Here is a 19,029-nt window from a genome sequence, read left to right on the forward strand (position 1 = left end):
TTGACAAGTGGTGCATCAGTGTGCACCTGGGATCTAAATCCTGGGCCACCAGCATTGGAGCACATGCCCTTACCTGCTATGCCACCAGGCCGGCCCACCACACTTCCTGATTTTAAACTTACTACAAAGCTACAGTAATTAAAACAGTATGGTACTGGCATAAGGATGGACATATAGATCAACGTGATGAAATTGAGGTTCCAGAAATAAGCCCACACATTTATAGCCAATTGATTTTTTGATGAGGATGCCAAGAGCATTCAATGTGGAAAGAAGTTTTCTGCATGTGGCACTGGGTCGAATGGATCTCCACAGGCAGAAGAATGAAGCAGGACCTCTGCCTCACACCATATACAAAAACTAACTCAAGTGGATGAAAGGCCTAAATGTAGGAGGTCAAGCTATAAAAGTCTTAGAAGAAAACATAGGAGTAATTCTTTAGGACCTTGGATTTGAAAATGTTTCCTTAGATATGACACCAAAAGCACAGACAAAAAAGAAGAAATAAAGGATAAATTGGAATTAATCAAAATTTATAACTTTTGTGTATCAAAGAACACTATCAAGAGAGTGAAAATACAACCCACCATTGGGAATGGGAGAAAATATTTGCAAATCATATATCTAACAATGATCTAGATTCTAGTGTCCAGGATATGTAAAGAATTCTTACAACTGAATAACAAAAAGGCAAACAACACAATTTAAAGCAAAGGATTTGAATAGATATTTCTCCTGAGAAGATATCCAAATGTCCAACGAGCACATGAAAAGCTGCTCAAAGTCATTTTTTAAGGGAAATTCAAATCCAAACTACTAAGAATGACCACGTCACATCCACTAGAGTGGTGATAATTTTTTTTAATGGAAAAAAATACTGCTGGCGAGGATGTGGGGGAAACTGCAACCCTCACACTTTGCTAGTGGAACGTAAAACGGTGCAACCACTGTGGAAAACTGTTCATCTCTTCCTCACTAAGTGAAACATAAGATTACCATGTGCACAAGCAATTCTACTCCTGGTATATTCTCAAAAGAATTGAAAGAGTTGTTCAATCACTTGTATATAAACGTTTATTGTAGCATTATTCTCAAGATTCAAAAGGTGGAGACATCACAAAAGTCCATCCATTGATTCATGGATGAACTAAATGTGGTATATCCATACAATGAAACACTATTTCTTAGTGAAATGAAGTACAGATACATGCCACAACATAGATGAATACTGAGAACATTGTGATAAGCGAAAGAAGCCAGACACAAAGAACCACATATCACATGATTCTATTCATATGAAATACCCAAAATTGGTGAATACATTGAGACAGAAAGCAGATTAGTGGTTTCCAGGGGCAGGGAGGAGGGTGGAATGGGCAGGGATTGCTTAATGAGTATGAGGTTTTCTTTAGGGGTAATGAAAATATTCTCGTGATAGTTATACAACATCTTGAATGTACTAAACGCCACTGAACCTTACAATTTACAATGGCTAAAATGATAAATTTTATGTTATGTGTATTTAACCACAAACATATAAAAGAAAAGTAAAAACATCTGAATGGGGGGTGATGGTGTCCAGAGAGCAGAAGGAACTGTCCACACCACTGGTGCTGACCCATTCGGTGTGTTTCATTACTTCTGTTGCCGGAATGACACTTTCCCTGAGTATCTTCACTTTATAGTGGGATTCTGATTCCCATCTGCTTGTGCAGAGTGGAGGCTGGTCTGGTTCAAGTAAATCTAAAACCCTTGATCTATTCAGTCCCGAAAAAACCTGTTCCCTTCTCATTGATCATCAAAAACCACACTGAACCTTATTCTCAAGTGTCTTTCTTGACACTTGTGCTCAGCAGAAGACGTCTAAGGTGTGGTCAGGATGAAAAGCGGTGAGTGACCTCAGCCTTGGGAGTCAGAGACATTCCAGAGAGTGTGACATTTAAACTGAAAGCTGGAGAGTGAATAGAATGCACGTGAAGAGAGTGGGGAGAGAGTCAGACAAGAACCGTCATGCATGAACCCTGGAACATGTGGCTGTGGGGGGACCACAGACCCTGAAGTTGAGGTGCAGAAAGTGGGGAGAGTGTGGGCCTGCAGCTGGGGGACATGGGGGTTGAGCCATGGGAGACATCTTGGGTTGTAATAAGGAGTTGCAATAAGTCGAGGGTGATGGGGAGCCACGAAGGGTATACAGGACACTTGGCATCCATCCCACCCACTCAGGGCCTCCCTGTGTGTAGAGGCTGGGCAGCGTCAGACGGCCTTTCCCAGAAGGCCTTGCAGCTGGGGTTCCGGAGGCCTTTGAAGCTCTGAGCAGCACAGCCATGGAGTCACCAGGTGTTTCTCCAGCAGAAACCACGTGTCGAGGCAATAGCTTTGAGGTGCCAAGAGGCTGCTTGGGTTGCAGAAGTGATGTTCAGATCCCTGAGTCACACAGCAGTGCTGTCTGGGCATCATCCCTGGAGGCCAAGTCTAGAGCCTGCTCCTCCAGCGCCTCCTCTGACAAGTTGGCTCTTAACTTATTGCCAAATTGACCTCACTCCGGTGGGACTCCAATGCACATTCAGAGGAGCTCCAAGAAGGAACCAACAGGTGGGCCTCATACCCACAATCTGTCCCCTCCCTTAGGGTTCTATTCTGTTCAGAGTCGTGCATTTGAAATGAAATCAAAGCTGAGCGGTCAATGGCACAAGCTTTTATTCAATAGCCAAAGAATGGAGAAGTAGCAACTAGGGTCACAAATCAACTTCTCAGCTCATGGGGCGTGTAAGCAGCTGTTATAAGGGGTCCAGGTAACGAAGGGGAGGAAAATTCATAGGTTTCAGAGAAATGGGCAGGCTTTTCTGGGGATCAAGGGTGCCACCTCTTTTATTTCCTTGTTTGGTCGTATTCCGCCATTGCCATGGCAATTGTAAACTGTCATTGCGCTGGTGGGTGTGTGATGTAGTACGGTAATGCATTACAATGAGCATATAATGACCTGCAGGGTCTATGTCAGGTGAAGTCAGACGGCCATGTTGCCTTCAACTGGTGTTAACTGGTTTAGACTATGTGTCTCAGTCATCTCCTCCTTTCTCTCATTGTGCTTTCCTGTAAACTAACAAGAACATGTCAGGCGTGTTCTGAGCAGGGCTGCGGTTACTGGCTTATGGGGTTGGTGGGCTGGGTAACAAACTCACTGTTTTACTTGGGGGATCCAATCAGAGCTGGGATCAGGCCAGACCATCCATCCTTTGGTCACCAGAAGTCCCTTTACAGGGAGCAGGGGTCAGTTCCTGAAACTCTGATAATGTGATTGGAGCAGAAGGGTGCCTCCTCCTCAGCTAGCGGAGGAGGACCTTCTGGCTCTGGGGAGCCCCAGCCCCTCCTCCTGCATACCTGACATTCTCTCTGTACACCTGAAAGTCCACTACATTCCTGCCTGTTCCCTGGGAGGGGCTCCCTGAGGCCAGATGGAAATAACACCCAGATGCTGACAGGAGGGATATTCAGCCAATTTTTTCCTGGGGAAAAGGAGAAGCCAGTGGAGAATCTAGTAAGAGCAGGAAATGCCAGCGTCCTCTGGGGTTTCCCATCCAGGAGCCCAGCTCTGCCAGTCCCGACCAGGAGCCGTGGGAACGTCGAGCTGGGTCTTGTGCAGGGGAGTCTGAGAGCAGAGCCTGCCTGTCCTTCCTGGAGGGGCTGGGCAGGGGTTTGGACGCCCCTGGACTGGGATTCAGGAGTCCTGGGCTCTGTTCCAGCCTGTGTCACTGACCCGCAGGAGAACGTTGGGTCAGTGTCCTGCTTGGATCCAGGGAACAAGAGGAGAGAATAAAACAAATGGCTGTTGGGGATCCTACACTGACTGCCAAGAGAGCCAGAACCTTCTTTAGCCATCAGGAGAAGCAGAGTCCCAACACCGAATGATGGCTTCAACCAGAACAGGACAGGTCCTGCCTCACAGATCCAGGCTCTCACATAGAAGGCAGAGCTGTCCCCAGACAGTGAGGTCTCCCTGTGGACACAACACGGTGGGGGTCTCTGAGGGAGCTGGTGGTGGGATTAGACGGGACTGTGTGCAAAGGCTTTCGTGACATCTTGAGAAGGGGCAGAAGCAGGATGCAAACCCAAAAGGATTTGTCTGGCCCCAAAGCCTTAATGCTGTTGAGTTAGCGATCTCAGTGTCCACACATCTCAGGACCAGCCACTGCCCTCCCTCCAGCACAGCCTCTGAGCCCCTGCCCTGTCCTGTCTCCCTCCACATTCCTGCCTCAGAGCCTGACTCAGCCACCCTGAGACCAGGCTCCAGACTGCAGCTGGGCTCCTACTTCCCCAGAGATGCCAACTCCAGCCCAGCCCTGGGCAACGTGCTCCTCTCTCTCACCCTGGCGCCAGGCTCCACCTCACCCTCTTCACGGCACAGACAACCAGGCTGGGTGCCAGGCCCGCCTGCAGCCTCCCCAGTAAACAACCGGAACCCAGGAAATGACAGCTGGACCCCTTCCTGGATGACATCACGGGTAGTTTAAGGCAGCGGCTTTGGGAAAGGAGGAGGTGAGCCCGTGGCTGGAGGCGTCTCCATCCCTCTGCTTGCTAACTGTTTGGCCTCCACCCAGGAAGAACTGATGTCACAGCATTATGTGGGGCACACAAGTCCAAAAGAAAGTTTCCTGAAACAATAATTGATAAGCTTCTCTCTAGTGCACACTCTTCTATTTTCTAATCTGATTTTTCTTTCAAATTATGAAAACCTAACAGCTATGAACTATTCAATTTTTTTACAACCTAATAGAGGTCTGGAAACCACTGCTCTACCTGCAGCTGTAGGGACAGGAGGCTAAAAGAGCAGAGAGAGATGGGGCTGGGCGGGGCGTGTGCTGCCCCACTCACCATGGAGAGAACTCAGACATTCAGGAGTCTGTCAATTGCACAATTATTTCTGCTACAGCAGCCTCCTGCCTGGTCCCCTGTCTCCTGTGTCCACCCTCCCGTCAACCCTCCTCACAGCAGACAGACAAGAGGACGTTCCACAAATCCGACCACTTCCATCTCCTGCTTCTGACCCATCCGGGGCTCCCAGTGCACTGAGGATAAAATCCACAGTCCTCAGGGAGGCCCACAAGGCAACCACCCCTGCTGCCCCTCTCCGTGCCCGCCCTCTGCCCTCCCAGTGCTCAGCCTCTCTGAAATAGTCACAGTTCTCTCCCTTTCTTAAAATCTCATCTCACAAGTCCCCTTCTCCAGCTAAACACCCCTGACCCCCTGTGTATCCTGTCAGCCCCACTCACTCTAGGTCATCAGCGTCTGGGGCGGCCTCCACTGGACAGTAAGACTCAGAAAGACAGGGCCTGGGCCTAAGTCACCATGTGTCCCCAGCATCATCTAGCTCAGGGCTGAGCACAAAGCAGATGCTCAGGGAATACTGAATGAATAAATGGATGTATGGAAGGATGGATGCGTGTGTGGGAGATCAAAATTGGCCACCTTGAAGTATGTCTCTTTACCTTGATTATTTTCTCTGACGGACGTTTGACCTCCCCCACTAACTGCCTAAAGGAATTTAACTCTGGGGATGGACAGACTGGCAGGGTCTTTGCTAAGCCCATTCTTACCAAAGTTCTGTTTACCAAATATTTACATTTGTAAAGGTATCTCCCTCTGTGTACTGGGAAGAGGGGGGATGACCTTATCTGTGGAAACTCTTATCAGTACGAAAGAAGAGGACTTAAATCTACATACTCTTGATTACTATAATTTCTGTCTCTTCAGCCACATTCTCTATAGGTGGCCCTGCAAAGAACTGTCTGACAGACATTTATATTTCCATCTCCATGTGAATTCTCTTCTTCTCCTCTGAAATCCCCCCCCCCCCGACCCACCGGTAACATCCTCCTTTGCCTTTAGCTGAAGATAGCATTTAAGATGAAAATCTCCACCACTTGTTGAGAAACTCAGTTTCCCTGGTTTCTCCCACGTATACGTCTTATTAAACTTGGTAGTATTTTCTCCTGCTAACCTGTCTTTTAATTATTTGGCGAGCCATAAGAACCTTAAGGGAAAGGGGGAGGGGGATTCTCCCTCTTCTCCGACACGTGGATGGATGGATGCATGGATGCATGGATGGATGCATGGATGGACGGATGCATGGATGGATGCATGGATGGATGGACGGATGGACGGATGGATGGATGGATGGATGCATGGATGGATGCATGGATGGATGTGAAGGATGTAAATTATGTTAAAAATTTAATATGTTAACACCTTAAGGGGCAGTTGGGGCGAGTCTTCTATGAATAGAGTCTATCGATCCCAACTGACTCTGTTCGCGGAAGACTCACCCTAAACTGTTCAGAGAAAATTGAGAACAAGGGAGTGCTACAGAGGGATAAGTTTGGGAGGGTCGGGGTGGAGGGGGGCCAAGTGGGGACATGTGTGTGCACCTTGATAGCTGTTTCGCGCCGTAGCAATTCGCGCCATAAAATGTAACTGTCTGAATGTTTTGAATTAACCAATCATGTAAAACCGCGCCAACCTTTTCCCGCTTTATGCTCCCAAATCCTATAAAAGAACTTGCCCCCTAAGGCTCGGGGTCGACCCCTCTGTCTCCTGCGAGGGACACGAGTCGACCCGGAGCTCCGCTCAATAAACCTCTTGCGTTTGCATCAAGTTCGGTCTTCTGTGTCTGTGGGCCCGCGTCATCCCGAGACCTGGTGAGTTGGGATTTCCCTCCCCTTCCCCTTGGGAATCCAACAGATGGACGGATGGACGGATGGATGGATGGATGGATGGATGGATGATGGATGAAAGCACTGTTTTCCACGTGTGTCTGACTGAATGTTTGCATCTTCCCAGAATTGCTGCCTGAAGTTCTTTGCAAACCTCTTTCCCTTGCAGTTGTCTCCCCCACCCCTGTGTCCTCCTCACGTGATGTTTCTGCACAGCTGTGCCCCGTGGGGCCCCCCTGCTGGGGAAGGGTCCCAGCCTCCCCTTCTGACATGAGATGCGTCTCTCTCCTCCCCACCCCATCACCATGAATGTGGCCCTGAGGGACTTGGGGGGTTTCTGGGCCTGGAGGGGTCTGCCCTCAGGGGCGTCCACTTGCTCCTGTCACGTTGGTCTTGAGGCCTGAGGGCTGTGGAGGCCCCTCGAGGCTCACTGTCGGCTTCCCTGGGCTTGCAGGCCCCAGACGCCTTCCCTTCTCACCTGCACAGCGCCCCCTACTGGAGCTCTTTCAGACCCCCCAGAATCCCCTCCCCTGGGGCCCCCCACACACAAACACACTCACCAAGCAACAGCATCTCTGCCACATTCCCTCTGCAGCCTCCTCCCTGACCCCCTGGCCTCCACCAGGCCCCAGACCCTCCCTCACAGCAGGATCTTGTCCCAAAGACCCTTTCCCAGGGCCCCCCAGCTGGACCTGGTGATGGTGAGACCCTCCCCCACAGCAGTAGGATCTTGTCCTGGGCGAGACTGCAAGTCCCTCCTCTGCTCACACTCTGCCTGCCAGGCTCACTTCCCTGGAGGAAAAGCCTCAGCCCTGTTTGTTGATCTCCTTAGGGGGCTGGGACCCTCCCACTTCCTTTACCTAGGGAAGAAAGAGGAGGAGAGGCTTAGTCTGAGGGGAAGAGTGGAGGGGTAGGGAGACTCGAGTTCCACAACTCAGCTTGTGGGGAAGGGGCTTCTGAGCTCCACACACAGCAGACCCCACCCTGTTGTGGGACGGGGTCTCTCCTCAGCAGGGGCAGCCACAGCTGGGCAGACACAGGGCAGGGACTCAGACGGGCCTGTGGGGACAGAGACCTTGAGCACCCAGGACCAGACAGACGTCAGCCCCTCCACCTCCTCAGCCAGAGGGAATCTGGGACCCTTGAAGCACATGCTTGGGGTCCTGGGGTGAGCTGATGGTGAGGGTGGGTCCTTGGGAGGCTCTGGGGCTCGCCATACACGCAGAGTAAGGTGGGCTGGGCCTTAGGCTACAAGATGGACAATGAAAGGGGATGCAGGAAACCACAGGCTTTCAAATCGCCCACGCAGACTGTGACCCACTGTGCCCTGAGGGACTCGAGGATGGGTTTGGAAGCCTTTAACTGTTTTATGTTAAGGAGACACAACCAGCAACCACCCTGAAGCTATTCGAGCCTCCCTACAAGAGCTCCGCCCATGACCTTGCCTTAATTTTCATAGGAAGATCCCTTCAGGGGGAGATGAAGCTGTCGTTAGGGGAATCTGCGCTGTGTGCAGAAGCGCGTTTTCCAGCTGAGCCCGCGCAAGTGAATACCCGCCTCTCTCTTTTTAACATTCATTACCCAACCCATAAAAGTTCCTGCCTCCTTTAGGCTATGATTCCTCGTGGCCTCCTATTTGCTGCAAATACACTTTACTTTGTAGACAACTTCCACTGGTGTAGAGTCTTATTTAACTCACCAGGAGGCGAGCCCACTTGGTTTGGTATCAGGACCTCTGGACAGGAATGGGGTTAGTGTCCCCCGGGGTCCCCAGACCCCTGAGCCGCCTGCTGCTCCTGTTGCTGCTGCTGGAGGAGTCGCGGGGGTTGCCCCCTGGTGAGCGCCTGGGCGGCGGTGGGGGATGGGGGGAGTCTGGGTGCGGATGGGGGACCCGGCTTCGTGTGGGGCTGGCGGGAGGAAAGGGGACGTTAGGACTTGCGGAGGGCGCGCTTGCAGGGGGCTCGACCGAAGGGGGCAGGAGTGTTTGAGGGGCTCGGCGCGGGGAGACTGGATGTGGGGAGCGTCTGGCGGGTCCTCAGGGTGGTGGTGTGGGCGCCGTGTTTCCTGGGACGGAGGGTCCGCAGGAGGCAGGTGAGGGTCTGGGGGGCTGGGAGGCGCGGGCAGGGACGACGGTGAGGGTTCCCCGGAGACACTTGGAGAGGGGGGCGGTGAGTGTCCCAGGCACTCCGTGGGGGGCGATGTCTGGATGGGGTGTCCGCAGGGAGCCAGGTGAGTGCCTGGGGCCCGTGGTGGGGGACGGTGAGGGTCTCTGGCGATAGCAGGGAGGCAGCTGAGGGTCTGGAAGAGGCAGTGTGGGGGCGGGAATTGTGGGGAGGGGCTACGTTGAAAACAGCAGTGAGCGAGGGAAGTAGCAAGGAGCATGTGGGCGGCTACGGAGGGGGATGGTGAGAGTGTGTGTGTGTGGGGGGGAGTCCTCGTGAAGGGGGAAGGAGATCAGCAGGGAAGCTGGTATTTGGGAGCACTGGTGGGGGTGGTGAGTATCTGGCGTCCTCGGAAGGGGGCGGGTGTCTGAGGGGCTGCAGGATGGGGGTGGTAAAGGTCTGGGAAGGTGGACCGGCAGGGAGGCAGGTGATGGTTTTGTGGGGCACCAGATTTGTGCTTGCCTTATGAAACATATCTGGGGTGCTGTCGCATGTTCCATCTTCCGCGACCGTTTGTATAACATTGTTTTAATCTTAAACGTTTGTTAGCATTAACCAATGAATCCATCTGGGCCTGAAGTTTTCTTGCTGGGAAATATTTAATCATGGCCTTAATTTCTTAACATATAAGGGACTATTGACTTTTTCTTCCTATATCAACTTTGGTAAAATGAATTTTTTTTTGAGAAATTTGTCCATTGTTATTGTATGTAGTTTTCTATTGCACTGATTTCTCCTTTTATCTTTATTGTGTCTGACTTTTGTCATGTATTTTATGTTCTTTTTCTAATGTCTTGATCTCGAAGCTGAGAAAGTTCAATATTTAGTCTCTTTTTCTCTAATATCTGCATTTAAGGCTGTTTTGCCCTCCAGTCATTACTTCAGTAGCACTCCCAAAGTGAGATATGTGTTGTTTTCAATCTCATTCAGTTCAAAATATTTTGTACTTTCCCTTATGATTTCTTCTTTGACTCATAGACTGTATCAAGCATGCTGTTTAATTTTCAAGCAATTGGGGGTTTTCTAGATATGTGTTTTGAAAATTGACTTCTAGCTTATTACCACAGTGGTCAGATAACCATTCAGATTCTTTTTTTTTTTTTTTATAATTTTATTTATTTATTTTTTCCCCCAAAGCCCCAGCGGATAGTTGTAGGTCATAGCTGCACATCCTTCTAGTTGCTGTATGTGGGACGCGGCCTCAGCGTGGCCGGAGAAGCGGTGCGTCGGTGCGCACCCCGGATCGAACCCCGGCCGCCAGCAGTGAAGTGCGCGCACTTAACCGCTAAGCCACGGGGCTGGCCCTACCATTCAGATTCTGAATGTTTCAATCCTCTGACAATTGTGGAATCACTCTTCATGTCTCAGTGTCTGGCTGCTTTTGGAAAACGTCCCCTCTGGGCATAGAAATGCTGTCTTTTCCATGTGGGTCAACTGTGTCAGGTTAATTCTGTGGTTCAGACTGTGTACCTTCTGGATTTTATATCTGCTTGTACTCTGGTTATTGTGGGAGAGGTGTTAACATCTCTCGAAGTGTTTTGGATCTGTCTTTTTAGTTTTGCTAATTTTGCTTTATGTACACTAAGGCTGTGTAACTGGTAACATACAGATTTATATGGTGAAATCTCCCATTGCATGGGCCTCTCTTTACTCCAATAAAGCTTTTTGTCTTAAAACCTGATCGGATGTTAGTAGAGCGATGCCAGCCTTCTTCTGGTTAGAGATGACATTTATATCGTTTTTCCATCCTTTCCATTTCAGTCTTCTGATGTCTTTGTGTGACTCTCATAAGCTACATAATTTGATTTTGTGATTTTTTCTTTTAACCTTTTAATCTGATAGCCTTATTCTTTGACATGGGGTTTTTAGTCCACTCACATTAATGTAATTACTGTTATATTTAGGTTTATATCTACCATCTCGCTCTATATCTTCTATTTAGCCAATCTATTTGTTCCTTTTTTTCTCCTTTTCCTTCCTTCTTTTGGATATCTAGCATTTTCAATACTCCGTTTCTTTTTTCTATTAATTTGTTAATTGTACATCTCTTACTCTTCTCACAGCGGTCATTTTAGAGATTATAATCTGTATTAGTATTGTTGTCAAATACTAATTATGACTTTTAACAATTCCCAGATATTGCTAGACCTTTAAACTCCATTTCCCAGCCCCCCAAACTCTCACATTATTGTTGTCATAAACTTTAGTTGTACATGTACTTTAAATTCCACAGAACATGAAAATGATGGTTCTGTTCCTTCAGTATTCCTCGGATCTACTCACACAGTTGGTCTTTGGGCTTCCGGCCTGCGTTTGCTTCTTTCATTCTGGGATAACATCTCCTCTGCCTGAAGAGCTCCCGTTGGCTTTTCATTTAGTGCAGACCTGATAGCAGTGACTGTGAACATTTTTTTTTCTTAAACCATCTTTATTTTGACTTCCTCCCAGTATACTATTTTTCCTGGCTATAGATTTGTAAGGGGGCAATGATTTTATTTCATCACTTGGAAGATGTCATTTCATTGTGTTCTGCTTTCCATCATTTCTGTTGAGAAGTCAGCTCTGATGGTCTTATAAAATGCTCCCTAAAAGTAATATGTCTTATTTTCTCTGGGTGTTTTTATTTGCAATGTTTCTCTCTGTCTTGGCTGTTCAATATTTTGGCCATGATGTTCTCAGGGGACTTTGTTTCTGTTTGTCCTGCTTAAAGCTGAGAGCTTCCTGAACCTGGTGTTGATGTTTTTCATCTGTTCTGGACTATTCTTGGCTATTAATTCTTCGAATAATGCCAGTGTTGCATTTTCTCTCTTCTCTACCTAAACTCCAGTGTATAGACGAGAGGGTGGCCCATGTCACTTATGCTTAGCTTTCCTTTTTCTCCATTCATATTTCTCTAAGCTTCTGTTTTTGTATATTCCATTTTCCCATCCTCCAGCTCACTAATGCGGTTTTTCTCTGTCTCATCTGCTGCAGATCCCATCCAGGGAGTTCAAACCTTCAGATATTGAGTATTTCATTTCTAGAATTCTCATTTTATTTTTATACATTTCAGTTCTCTGGTGAAATCCTCGTTCCTTTCAAATATTTTGCCCATTTCTTTCTTTCTTTTTCTTTCTTTTTTCTGTGAGGCAGATCAGCCCTGTGCTAACATCTGCCAATCCTCCTCTTTTTTTGCTGAGGAAGACTGGCCCTGGGCTAACATCCGTGCCTATCTTCCTCCACTTTATATGGGACGCTGCCACAGCATGGTTGCCAAGTGGTGCCTCGGTGCACGGCGGGGGTCGGAACCGGCGAACCCCAGGCCGCCGCAGCGGAGCACGCGCACTTAACCGCTTGCGCCACCATTGCCCATTTTTTTCTATTTTCTTGAACATTACTATTACAATTTTTTTCTGCTAATACCAACATCGAAATCGTTTCATGTTGGCTCCAGTTCTCTGGGATCTGCTCCATTTCCTGATTACCAGTCTTCTATTCCTGCCTCTATGGACATCAACAAATTCACGTTGAATCCTGGCCGCTACCTACCATACGCCCGCCCTGGCTTTAGTTGATGTTATTTGCCACCCAGAAAGGGTTTATTCTTTTCCTTGGTTCAGCAGTCAATACAAGGGCCTTATCACCTCAGTTCAATCAGGATTGACCTGGGTCAGCACAGGGTCAGGGTTCTAGTAGGATTCCGTAATCGGCACTGTGACCTTCACAGGTTTCAGCCGAGAGCCTGGCAGTTCCTCTCTTCTCAGTCCCGAAAGAACGTGGGAGATTTCCGTTCTGCCTTTTAGAGGGCCCCAGTCTCCCGCCCTGTGCAGTTGTGATCTCAGTCGTGTCTGCTTCTCTCTCTGCCCAAATATACTCCTGCTTTCTCTTCCACGTCTTAACGCCTCTCTTATCTCTTTCCACCCTAATGTTTTTGCCTGATCCTCTCTTCCTCTCGTTCTGTCCATCACAAAATGCTCTGCTTGGTTCCTTGCACTCCCTTCTGGGATGCGTCAGGACAGAATAGCCTGATTTAAATAACTCAAGACAGAGGCAGCTGTTAGAAACCTTTACCTTGGCAGGGCGAATCACCCACGTGTCCTCCTCCCTCAGGAACCCACACTCTCCGCTATGACCTCATGATGCTGCCCCTGGACAGGCCTGAGAAGCCCCAGTTCCTGGCCCTGGGATACTTTGATGATGAGCTCTTCTTGTGCTATGATGGCGAGAGCCAGAGAGCAGAGCCCCGGAGTCTAGGGATCAAGATGGACCTGGGAGCTGAGACCTGGGAGAGAGAGACTGAGGACCTGAAGAAGAAGGAGCGGCAGCTCACACAGTTGCTGACAGAGACCATGGGCCAGCAGGGCCAGGGCCCGGGTGAGTGGGGGTAGGGTCAGGGGCACGTGGGTCCGAGTCTGGTCCCTGCCCTGTTTATCCTGCAGCTGGGGGAGGGGAGGGCACAGCAAGGCTGGAATTGCACAGAGACGTGAGGCCCCCCTGAGACTGCACCAGGTTCCTCACATTTGGGTGGAGGAGACGACATACCCCTCTGGGCGGGAGTCCTGTTGGATGTAGAGGTTCTGGGACAGTGAGGTGACAGGTCACTGCCTGGGGCGGGCCAGGCCTTCACTCCCTCCAGGCCACATTGGGCTGTGAGCTCCAGGGAAACAGCACCAGAGGCTTCTGGCGTTTGGGCTACAAAGGGCAGGACTTCCTCACCTTCGACTCACCGACCCTCACTTGGACTTTGGCCCTGCCCTCAGCCCAGCACATCAAGAAGCTCTGGGAGACCCAAGGCCCCAGGGCTGATCTGGTTAAGACTTTCCTGCGTGTGACTTGTCCTGCCCAACTCTGGAGATACCTGGCCTCCTGGAGGGGCCTCCTGGAGAATACAGGTACTGACCTGGACGGGAAGGTCCACCCACTGGGTCTGCCCCTGGTTCCTACAAGGAAGAGAACTTCCCTGCTGTCCTCTGAGTGGCTGTCCTGCCCTGGCCTTAGGTTAAGTGATGAGTTCTGACTGAATTGTCGGAGAGGCACACCCATGTGGGTGGGTGAGTGATCCTCTCTGGACCCATTGCTGGTCCATCAGCGGGAGAAGTCCCAGGATGTGGGCCTGGATCTCAAAACCTCAGGCCCCAGGCAGTCAGGAGAGGGAAACCTTTTCTCTCCAAGACCCTCATTCTCTGTGATGTTGACTTTGAGTGGGGGGCACATCTTGGTTTGAACTCCTTGGCCCTAAGATGGGGCCAACTTGGCTGGGAGCCAAGATAGAACAGAATATTCCAGCTCTGGAGCAAGGGTCACATATTCAACTGCAAATCATCCAGAGTCATTACCAGGTTCATGCCACTTTTGTTCTGCTTCTTCTTTTAGAAAAGTCCAGTTTAAAGTTTCCTCCTTGTCTAAGTCTTGTGACAGAAAATAAAACGAAAGAGTGGATACTGGTGTGCGGTGTGGGGGTGGGTAGAGTGGGCAATGAAAACCCCTATAATCAGCCAGAGGTCCCCAGAGGAATGTAAGGCCCAGGACAAAAGAATCGGGCAGCGGGGCCAGCTGGCCATCCTTGTGGACAGTCCCTCCATCGCCCCCTGGAGCACGTGGAGCTGATTCTGTTGGGGAGGAAGGAGGTACATCACTGAGGACGGATGCTCACTCCCTGTGGACCAGAGCAGTCCCTCTGTCCCATCAGTGCCTACAAATTCTTCAGAACCATGTGCTGAGCATCCTCAGGTGGATCCGATGGCCTCTGAGAGCAGGGAGTTGGTCTTCTCTCAGGCTCTCCAGGTGGGCGAGGGCCGGACACCCTCGGAGGGTCCTGGGGCTGTTGGAGCAGCGTAGGGACCTCCCACAGTCCTCTCTCCACTGGGGACGTAGCCACTCTGGAGGGGTGGCTGGGGGCGAATGTGCACGGGTCACTTCTAAGGGCTGGCTGGTTCCTGCTCTTGGTTTCCCTGCAGTGGAAGGAGGGAGCGTCCTTGGCCTCACTGAACTCTGCTCTGTCTCCCCCCAGATCCCCCATCAGTGACTGTGACCCGCAGTAAGAACCTGCTGGGCAAGGTCATCCTGAGGTGCTGGGCTTTTAGCTTCTATCCCCGGGGTGCCATCCTGACCTGGCTTCGGGATGGGGAGCCCATGCACCAGGGCACCTTTGGGCCTGGGACCAACCTGCCCAGTGGGGACGGGACCTACCAGACCTGGGTGGACACTCGGATCCTCCCTGGAGAGGAGCAGAGGTTCACCTGCCACGTGGGACACTGCGGGCTGAACACCACGGTCCCTGCAGTCTCTGGTGAGGAAGCAGGGGAGCCCTCGGGGTCCAGGGAGCTGGAGGCAGAGTTGGTGTGGGATCCTCGTATGAAAAAGGGCCCACTGGGTATAATCGAATAATCGAACCCCATTTCATGGTGACCTCCAGGAACTCAAGGTCAGAGCGCTTCCTGTGCGGCTGCTCCTGCTGCGGCTCCTCTCGCTGTGTCCACTGTCGCTGCTGTGCTGTGTTTGGTGGTGGTCGAAGCCTAGATGAGGAAGCACACAGAGGATGTGTGAGCCCAGGGGAGAAGCACACAGGACAGAGAGGAGGACAGATCTGATTCTTCTCTGGGTCGTGAGTGGAGACCGCTCTCTTCTGTTAATAACAAGGCAACAGGCCACAAACAGAGTCCCTTATGCTAAGTCCCACGTCATCACCAAAGCAAGATTTCACTCAGTGACAGTTTCAGCTCTCCCAGAAATGGAATCTTAAACCCATCAACCAGGAATCTGCTCAGCACTAGTCAGGTCATCTGCCTGATAGACCCCAGCCATCCCCCAAAGGAAGGTGACCTTGCAATAACCAAGCTGCCTTTTGATCTAACATAACTTCCCTGTTCCTGCTCCCTTCTGCCTAAAAATCTCTTGCCTTGGAGAACTCTTCAGAGCTCTTTTCTGTCTGCTAGACAGGGTACTGCCCAGTTCATGAATCACTGAGTGAAGCCAGTAAGATCTTAAAATTTACTCAGTTGGATTTTGTTGTTTAACATTTCCTTCCTCCAGGAACAGCAGAAGAACAGACAAGCTGTCTTCTTCTTTTTTTTTTTTTTGCTGAGGAAGATTAGCTGTGAGCCAACATTTGTGCCAATCCTCCTCTTTTTGCTGAGGAAGATTGGCCCTGGGCTAACATCTGTGCCCATCTTCCTGCACTTTATGTGGGATGCCTGCCACAGCACGGCTTGACAAGCAGTGCATTGGTGTGTGCCCGGGATCCAAACCGGCGCACTCCAAGCCTCCAAAGCGGGGTGCGCGAACTTAACCGCTATGCCTCCAGACACCACTGACAAGCCGTCTTCTTGCTTACAGAATGAGGGGACCAGGTGTGTAATATGAAAACTGGCTTAAAAGAAAAACAGAAGGTAAAGACTCAATCAACCCTTTATCCTGCCTTTCAAATTCACATAAGAGCTGGACCTCAGGTTATTCACTTAGTTGAGAAAGAGAGGTGTTTTTTCTTTTTCTTTTTTCAAATTTTTATTTATTTATTTATTTTTCCCCCAAAGCCCCAGTAGATAGGTGTATGTCATAGCTGCACATCCTTCTAGTTGCTGTATGTGGGATGCCGCCCCAGCGTGGCCGGAGAAGCGGTGCGTTGGTGCGCGCCCGGGATCCCAACCCGGGCCACCAGCAGCGGAGTGCGTGCACTTAACCGCTAAGCCATGGGGCTGGCCCTGTTTTTTTTTTTTTTTTTTATAGAAGTAGTATGAATAATAAAGATAGAAAAGCAAAGGCAGAATTACATTATTACCACTTTGTGAGTCTAGTGAATGAATGGATCTCAGCAGTAACCATCAAGGGCCCCCAACGTGGCCACTGGGGAGACAGCAGGATCTTGTGCGCTTCCTGGTGGAAGCACAGAGCACTACGCCTGATGGCGCTGCGTTGATTACTGGAAACAGGAGGCAGTTTACTGGAAACAGAGACTCCATTCTAAGTTCAACCACATGGTGGACTGGTCTTCGGCAAAGGCACAGTCTTTGTGGAAAACTACAGGACATACCACCTTGTTCCTTCATCAAATAAACTGTCAGGAAACACACAAACAAAAAAGATGGAGAGGGAATTGATATGAAGCCGAGTAACCTGCGGGTTACTGTAAATATTCAATATGATTAGCTTTCCACCTTGTTATGAAAAGAAGTGAATCTTGTCAATTTGCTGTTTTCCTGTTTAATCTGAGGGGTGACTCAAGGGTCACAAGGATTTATGAGCTGTTTTACAGAAGAAGGAGAATGCTGTCAAGGAAGTTACCACCACCAGATAACCAGCCCCCGAGCTGCCCTTGATGTCCAGAAGTCAGATTGCTCAGGGATTCATCGGGAGTGACCCCTTTGTTTCTCTGGATCTCCTGCCAAGCCCCTTAGCTCCATAAAACCCCCTGCTGCTTTCTTCTCTTGTTAAGGCAGATTTGAGGGAACCTATCCTCCCACTTTCTCATTTTGGCCAATTTGAATAAAGCTTTCTCCATCTCCAAACACTAATGTCTCAGTGATTGGCTTACTGCACATCAGGCACACAAATTAAGATTAAGAGGTTTGGTATCAGTTTTGGTGAGCCAGCCCAGATTCTTGTGCCCGTGCCTGAATGACCCTGGTGAGGGTTCGAGTGATCAGTGGTCCCCAGCAGCTGTGCGGGCTTCTTTGCCCAGGGGCCTTCCCCTGCTGCTCCCTCCTTCCCGCTGGTGTCAGGCACCCTCAGCGAAATGCTTGCTTGGAGTGGAGAAACGCATTATACTTGAGTCTGCTTTTGGTTTTGCATTTGTCGGGAGTCAGATTTTATCTTTGTTCAACAAGAATCTGTTGTTCTTATAACAGGATACAGTTGGAAACATTGGTGATATTACCAAAGCTTAGACTGGAATGTCACATTTGAGAGAAACATGCATAGACTCAGATATGACCAAATGGCTAAGGGAGAAAGATTGATTTTATGAAATGAAGCCACTTGGAAATATTGGCCTGGTACCTTGTTTACAGGGTTCCCTGCAACCTTACCAGGTGAATAAAGAGGGTCACTTCCCTGGCAGTTGCAAAGAACCTCAGGATATTTTGGGGAATCTCAAGAGAAGAGAAGAATTCACCCAAATCTTCTTCTCACCACTTAAAGGGGCCCATCCACTTGGATGACAACTGGTTTTCGGGTCCCTGGTCTTTCCAAGTTTTCAGTAAAGCATGATCACCAGGTCAGAAGGCGTGTGGAGGGACATCAGGTGGATATGCAGACCTATGAGGAGCAAACTCATGGACAGAAGTTACTACAGAGCTTAATGATTTAACATAATTAGTATCATAACGTTCCTTAAAGCGTCCAGAGATAGAATCCCAGGGGAAGATGCCTGAAGGACTCTCCCATAGAGCATTTTAAAAGGGCTAAACTTAAGTCCACTTCGGGGAGCTACTATAACTCTTAGCACGTCAAGCAAGGGCCAGTACTTCATCCCAAGTTAGTTGTGTTTCCTTATTGATTTTGCTAACGGTTATTTTCTTTGAAGGTGTGATTGTTTTTTCCATTTTTTTCAGTTGATTGAGGTTTCCAAGCTGAGTGTAGTATTCATCAGATGTCTAAGCTTCTGGACACTTGTTGGGTTATTTGGGAGACAAAAGCTGGTCCATTATCATTCTGTCAGGTATTAGGCAGAAGAAACCTAGGGGTGATTTTTTTAGCAACATGAGAGTGACTTCTGATGATGTCTAAGTCCTAGTGGGAAAGGCTTCTTTCTACCCACCTGGTGGAGGTGTCCACAAACACTAAGAAAAACTTGAAATTCCCAGTTGTCCAGGGCATCTGGGTAAAGTCTATTTGCCAGTCTTTAGCAGGCCAATTTGATTTATGCGGAGTGCCCAGATGTGGGGAAATGGAAGTGGTCTTGGGGTTGCTCTTTGCACAGGTTATGCAATTTTTAGTCACCTGTTTTATAGTGTTTTGGAGGTGGGGCCCTATGATGTCTTTCTGGATTCAACAGGTTCTCCCTCTGGGGGGCAGGGCAATGCATGGTAGCTCCCTGGGCAGGCTCATTAATAGCTCATTAATTAATAGCTCATTAATAGCTCATTAAAAGCAGTTTTAAGACTTTTAGGGCCATGTCTGATTTCCTTTTTTTCTGCTGTTAAGAGTCCCCTTTCCTTCCTGATTGTCCCATGAGCATGAACTAC

At 49.3% G+C, this 19,029-nt stretch overlaps 1 protein-coding gene across 3 annotated transcripts in view; it reads left to right on the forward strand.

Moving 5' to 3' along the window:
- The window catches only part of LOC131397025 (MHC class I-like protein MILL1), a 138,607-nt gene extending 121,253 nt beyond the window's left edge, over window positions 1-17,354 (forward strand). Inside the window, exons 4-6 of one of the 3 annotated variants that reach the window (XR_009216714.1) lie at window positions 14,859-15,137; window positions 15,264-16,236; window positions 17,100-17,354. Coding sequence is in view for 1 of the 3 variants with exons in the window: in XM_058529644.1 (XP_058385627.1) it covers window positions 14,859-15,137; window positions 15,264-15,367 (383 nt within the window). In the remaining 2 variants the exon portion in view is untranslated. Of the gene's footprint in view, window positions 1-14,858; window positions 15,138-15,263 lie in introns of all 3 variants that reach the window. The other 2 variants (XR_009216713.1, XM_058529644.1) reach the window with 2 other exon arrangements.
- Window positions 17,355-19,029: the final 1,675 nt, after the last annotated feature.

This window comes from Diceros bicornis, chromosome 34, assembly GCF_020826845.1.
Source record: "Diceros bicornis minor isolate mBicDic1 chromosome 34, mDicBic1.mat.cur, whole genome shotgun sequence".
NCBI lineage: Eukaryota > Metazoa > Chordata > Mammalia > Perissodactyla > Rhinocerotidae > Diceros > Diceros bicornis.